This window comes from Amblyomma maculatum, chromosome 6 (assembly GCF_055883805.1).
Source record: "Amblyomma maculatum isolate TAMU_Amacu chromosome 6, ASM5588380v1, whole genome shotgun sequence".
NCBI lineage: Eukaryota > Metazoa > Arthropoda > Arachnida > Ixodida > Ixodidae > Amblyomma > Amblyomma maculatum.
The window spans coordinates 61,287,064-61,293,811 of NC_139349.1; the positions used below are offsets into that span (position 1 = coordinate 61,287,064).

The following is a 6,748-nucleotide window of genomic DNA, read 5'->3' on the forward strand; positions in this document are numbered from 1 at the left end:
AGAGTAGACAACAATGGCCTTCGATCTACGACCATGCATCCATCTCTTGACCTGAACACCGTCGTACAGTACCGCCTGTCGACGTTGACGCCAATCTTCTTTTCGAAGGCCAACGCTTCGAACAACCTCAGAAAAGGTAATTGTCAGTGGGCACGGGGGCAGAGCTTGCAGCATGATGTTTTACGCTCATCCTCCTACAATGCAGGTTCTACTTGCGCTTTTCGCGTTTTGGCCGTCAACGTCATCCTGTGGCTCGACACATGTTACAACGCCCCTTGGAACATCAAGCACATCCAAAGACGAAAGTGATACGATGCCCTTCTTCAGCCGAGTTCCTGCCGTGATGCTCGCCTGCGATCTACCAGCCGCATCAACCATGCCATCATCTTCGACAACCGATACAAGTGGACCGCCTGTCTGTTTCACCTTCAGTAGGCACGGGGGCAGAGCTTGCAGCATGATGTTTTACGCTCATCCTCCTACAATGCAGGTTCTACTTGCGCTTTTCGCGTTTTGGCCGTCAACGTCATCCTGTGGCTCGACACATGTTACAACGCCCCTTGGAACATCAAGCACATCCAAAGACGAAAGTGATACGATGCCCTTCTTCAGCCGAGTTCCTGCCGTGATGCTCGCCTACGATCTACCAGCCGCATCAACCATGCCATCATCTTCGACAACCGATACAAGTGGACCGCCTGTCTGTTTCACCTTCAGTGGGCACGGGGGCAGAGCTTGCAGCATGATGTTTTACGCTCATCCTCCTACAATGCAGGTTCTACTTGCGCTTTTCGCGTTTTGGCCGTCAACGTCATCCTGTGGCTCGACACATGTTACAACGCCCCTTGGAACATCAAGCACATCCAAAGACGAAAGTGATACGATGCCCTTCTTCGGCCGAGTTCCTGCCGTGATGCTCGCCTACGATCTACCAGCCGCATCAACCATGCCATCATCTTCGACAACCGATACAAGTGGACCGCCTGTCTGTTTCACCTTCAGTGGGCACGGGGGCAGAGCTTGCAGCATGATGTTTTACGCTCATCCTCCTACAATGCAGGTGTGTAAAACCTTTCCATTATTTACAAAGAAATGCGACGACCCCTTCCTTTTACTGTTCCCGTGCCCACGGGTGTTCTGTGAAACAATTTGCGAGTGCTTCTCTGTGGCGCTGTTATTGCTCTGCTCCGGGGACATTGAGTCCAACCCTGGTCCCAATACGCGATCCGAATCACTTACGGAAATCGACTCATTGCCGGACGATCCTGCTGAGCAAATGAACACTCTTTTTCGTTTACTGAAAGATGTTCACTCTCGTTCACTGCAAACTTCGAAAAGTCACGTTGAATTGGCGGCTGATATCAAAGCTATCAAGAATAGTCAAAAGAACATGGAAGCTAAAATCGCCAGTATTCACAAAAGAATAGACGACCTAGAAGAAAAAACCAAAGTGTTCGAGCAGTACGACGCCGATTTTTCCGCTATTCAGTCTTCTGTACATGAAATATCAACGCAAAATAACCAATTTCAATCCCGGCTCGATGAACTAGAAGACCGATCGCGTAGAAACAATCTAATCTTTCATGGCATTTCAGACAGTAAAGAATCTTGGCAGGAAACTGAAGCAAAAATAACATCGCTTCTAAACTCGTCATTAGTCACATTTTCAGCAGACTCAATTGATCGTGCGCATCGCCTAGGTTCCTTTGCACCTAATAAGTGCCGTCCGATCATTGTTAAGTTCGGCAACTACAAAATAAAAGAAAAGATACTTGCAATGCGTAGTGATTTCAAAGACAAGGACATTGGTGTTAGTGAAGACTTCTCGGCCTCTACCCGTCTCGCCCGTAAAAAATTAATCGAATTTGGCAACAGTCGGGATGGGTCTCCCAAGTTTAAATTACGTTACAACAAACTGCTTCTAAACCACAAGTGCTACATTTACGATCCCATTTCTTGCAGTGTTAAGGAAACCAAGTCAAGCGATAGCAACGTTAATACCGATGCTACCTCGTTTATTGAAGCCGCAACATAGGAGAGAGTGAGGGGTAGTAGCCATTTAAGAGTAGCTCCCGTTTCTGTTCTTTTTACTAATATTAGAAGCGTGGTTAATAAATTTGATTCCTTATCGTCAGCAGTCGACTCTAGTTCTGCAAACATAATCGTTTTGACTGAGACATGGCTTTCTGCACACATACAAGATTTTGAAATTTTCGAAAATGCGCGTGACTTCACAATTTACCGTTGTGATCGAAATGGCCACCGTGGAGGGGGCGTTCTTGTTGCTATTTCAAGCGACATTCCCTCATTGCGCATCCAAATAGACACTAATCTAGAAATAGTCTGGTCACTAGTAACCCTAGGTCATGTGAAAGTGATATTTGGTGCATGTTATCGCTCCCCTTCATATCCCTCTACATTTAATAACGACCTTCATGACGCCATCAACGCGGCTTGTGCATTATATCCTTCGTCCCCCCTATTCTTGCTTGGTGATTTTAATTTTCCAAATATTACTTGGAACGATCCTTTTCCTAGCTTGTTATCCTTTTCAGCCCAAGCCAAAGAATTTCTAGACGTTTGTTCTATTTTTTCCCTAACACAATTGGTATCGCGTCCCACAAGAGTCACCGACCATGTTGCAAACACCCTGGATTTGATTCTAACTAATCGGCCTAACTTAGCTTCTGATATTATATTTCTACCTGGTATAAGTGATCACTCGTTGCTAAACTTCAGTCTCAGCCTGGATTGCCCTAAGCCGAACAAAAAAAGCAAATTGATTCTTGATTACAAAAAAGCCAACTTTGAAGCTATCAATAGAGAATTATCGGCCTTTGTGGACAATTTTTTGACTAACTTTCACGACAGTACTGTTCAGACAAACTGGGATAGTTTTGCAGCCAAGGTAAAAGACTTAACTGAAAGATACGTTCCAAACCGCACCATCATTTCAAATAGTCACGCCCCGTGGTACAACGGTCATATCAGACGCCTTTCTAACCGAAAGAAACGCTTCTATCGTGCAGCTAAAGCATCGCCTACTAATTCACGTTGGACGGCTTATAAACTAGCTTCTTCAGAGTACATCTCCGCTCTAAAAAGCGCTAAGCGTCATTTTCTTTCCAATACTTTGCCTTCCATGTTGAAAACTAACGTCCGTAAATTCTGGCGCGTAGTTAACCCTTCCTCTGAAAACTTAATTATATTACAGAACTCGTCTGGCCAACAGGTTTCCAACACCCAATGTGCATCTTTCTTAAACGATATATTTGTTAAAAATTTTTCAAGCGCTCCTAGTCCTCACTTTCCTGAATCACAGAACTACAACTACCCGACCATGTTCCCAATTTTGGTAGACGTAGCTGGTGTTGCAAAACTTATTGAAAATCTCGACTATCATGCTTCTCCCGGTTTCGATTCTATCAACGCTAAATTTTTGAAAAACACTTCCACTTATAGTTCCATCATACTAACAAAGATTTTTCAACAGTCTCTTGACACATGTACATTACCTACGCAATGAAAGATTGGGAAGGTGGTTCCTCTTCATAAGTCGGGAAGCAAAAACATTGCCAACAATTATCGTCCCATCTCTCTAACAAGTACATGCTGTAAGTTACTAGAGCACATAATCTTCAAAGCAGTGACAGTATTCCTTGAATCAAACTCGTTCTTTACAATGGCACAACATGGTTTTCGTAAGTCGTACTCATGTGAAACTCAGCTCTTATCTTTCACCCATAAACTGCACCACATTCTGGATCGATCCTCATTCGCTGATTGCATATTTTCAGATTTTTCTAAGGCTTTCGACAAGGTTTGTCATAAACTGCTGCTTCACAAACTTCGTCGTCTTAACATTGAACCAAACGTTTTAAAATGGATTGAATGCTTTCTTACTAACCGCTCACAATTCGTATCAGTAAACGGTCATAACTCTTCGCTTTCTGATGTGAACTCCGGTGTACCTCAAGGATCCGTACTAGGACCTTTACTCTTTTTAATTTACATAAACGACCTGCCCTCTGAGATAACTTCTAACATGCACCTCTTTGCCGATGATTGCGTTATTTTCCGTGAAATTAAAAACCCAGATGATATTAACTGTCTTCAAACTGATCTCACTGCGATTGCTACCTGGTGTGAAAAATGGTTAATGCAACTTAATATTAGTAAATGTAAATGCATGCGTGTAACAAGGATTTCTAATGACTCGCATGTTTACTATTTGAATAACGTTCCTTTGGAATCAACAAACTCATATAAGTACCTGGGCATAATTATTTCATCTAACCTCACGTGGACAACCCATATTGAATATGTAATTAACAACGCTAACCGCATGCTTGGTTACTTACGCCGTGCCTTTTCGAGAGCTCCATCGTCATTAAAGTTATTGCTATATAAAACACTAATACGCCCTAAATTAGAGTATGCATCATCTGTATGGGATCCAGGTTATGAAAAACTAATCACCGCTATAGAACTTGTTCAAAATAACTCCGTCCGTTTCATTTATTCTAATTACAGCCGAACCGAAAGTATTACAGCCATGAAGTCCGACCTTCAACTTCCATCATTAAGATCACGTCGCAGAATATCTCGCTTAGTCCTGTTCCACAAGCTCTATCATCATCCTAGCCTGAGTGACGAATTCTTTCTTCAACCTCACTATGTATCCCATCGCATTGACCATCATCATAAAATCGGCCTCGGTAGATGTAATACACACGCTTTCTTACAGTCATTCATACCCCGAACATCGACTGAATGGAACCACCTTCCCGCAGATATTGTTTCCATCAATGATAACTCAAATTTTCGTACTGCTTTAGCTAATATTGTATACTGACAGGACTTTTGCACTGCTTCTTATTGTATCTAATTTTTTTGTATTTATTGTTGTATTTTAGATATTTTTGAAATTCATACCCTTGTAAACGATACGGTTATGCTTATTTTGTTTTGTTGTTAACCCACTCCCCTCTTCAATGCCTTTACGGGCCCTGAGGGTATTGTAAATAAATAAATAAAAATATCCTGATGCTTCGCGTTCAACCAATCAACTTGGTTCAATAAAAGAATGCATAGAACAGTTAGTTAAATGAAAGCCACAGCTTCACTCAGTGAAACGCCTCGCAAGCAAGAATCGTGGCGCAGGAAAGGAGGCAGCTCGTCGCCTCGCCGTCTCTGTACTGCTCGCTACGTTCCGCTACACTGCCATTTCGAATAGACCACAGTAGGCTTGGAGACATTTTACACACTTTACAACAGTGTTTGTAGGGTTATATATGGTGTACCCGTCCACAATGCACATCACAGAGGTTCACAGATTTGCCCTGAGTCCACTCGCGGATGCACATTTTGCTACAGACATCAAGCCAATCGTGAAACCTGCGACACATTTTCGTTGGACATCGCCTTCTTGCTCTTTGACCGAGCAAAGTTTCATGTATACCTGAATAGGAGCGGAGCGCTTTACTGCACCATAGGCAGAAACTGAGGAACCTGATCCAAATCCTGTTGTTGATCAAATGCCTGTTCTGTCATTTCCACAGGATGGTATCCATGATTCGTAATTTATGCCTCTCTGTGAACTCTAATAATATCTGCCCCCGTTCTCTCGAGAGCCTATGAACTAGCCACCTACTAGCCTTGCCTCCAGCCTTCTTCTTGTCTATCTTGATATTGAAGTCACCCATCTGTATAGAGCACTATGTTTTTAATTTTATCACTGCCGATTCCACGTGTAATAGAAGCTTTCGACTGTTTAATTATAATTTCTGAATTAGGCCTTGTGCTGCCTTCAGTTTCACAACTGCTGTAGTCAGTTTAAGTTTTATTTTCTCCTTTCTCCCTGCCCCGGTGATGACTCCGGAGTAAACACGCATGGATGGTCTGCCGCAAAAGCCAGCAAGAGAATGCAGGCGTGTGTGCTCGCTCTCGGGTGGAAGCGAGTTGCGCGAAACGAAGAAAAATGACCCCGGCATAAACCGCATCCATGATCCGAACTTTTCTATCTCGTCATACTCTTCTTATCCCTTTCCTTCTCCTTTCTTCCTTCCATGCTATCTCTTATCCATCCGGAAAATTAAGACAGTGAAAGAAAACTGTTAGAAGACGCCGCCATATTGACGTTGTGCATTGCCGCTTCCATTCTATGCTTTCTGCGAATAAATGAAGGATGTGAGCCCACTTTATGATTTAATATTACTCGACGTTGCGACCTAGTAGTGGGCATTCAATGACCGCATTCTATCTTCCACTATTTTCATTTCTTTTATTTCCCACACCTCTATCTGATTAATTTTTCTCCACAATACTATTTCTTATGCAGAGTAGCACGTCAGCGAATCCTAAACGCCAGCTAAATTCTCTCTTTTTTAAAAAAGAGTTCTCTTTCTCTCTGTATGTCTATCTCTTTCTCCCGCTGCGTCGTGCCCGAGCCTTGAGGCCTCAATCACACCGGTCAGATAACATGAGACAAATGCCACGTCCACGCATGGAGCACGATTTTATTGCGCTGGCCCTAGCTTAAACACGAAACCTCAGGTTACGCCAACATGCGCCTGTACAAAACCTCTAAGTGACCTTAAAATACAATAAAACAGTTTACGACCACAAATATAGGCCTATACTTATGGCTGACAGGTGTGCTTTACTTACGGCCGCTAGCGTGTGTAGCTGAAAGTGTGTCGTGCTTTAAATTACATGTCACCATCTATATCAGCTTCCTTCGGTGCGA

At 43.1% G+C, this 6,748-nt stretch overlaps 1 protein-coding gene and 1 long non-coding RNA gene across 2 annotated transcripts in view; one reads left to right on the forward strand and one right to left on the reverse strand.

Moving 5' to 3' along the window:
• The window catches only part of LOC146185852 (uncharacterized), a 377,146-nt gene that overhangs the window by 41,738 nt on the left and 328,660 nt on the right, over positions 1-6,748 (reverse strand). The window lies entirely within an intron of this gene.
• Positions 907-2,829, forward strand: LOC146185853 (uncharacterized). Its single transcript, XM_084606768.1, has one exon. The coding sequence runs from the start codon at positions 914-916 to the stop codon at positions 2,033-2,035; it is 1,122 nt and encodes a 373-aa protein (XP_084462894.1). The 5' UTR covers positions 907-913; the 3' UTR covers positions 2,036-2,829.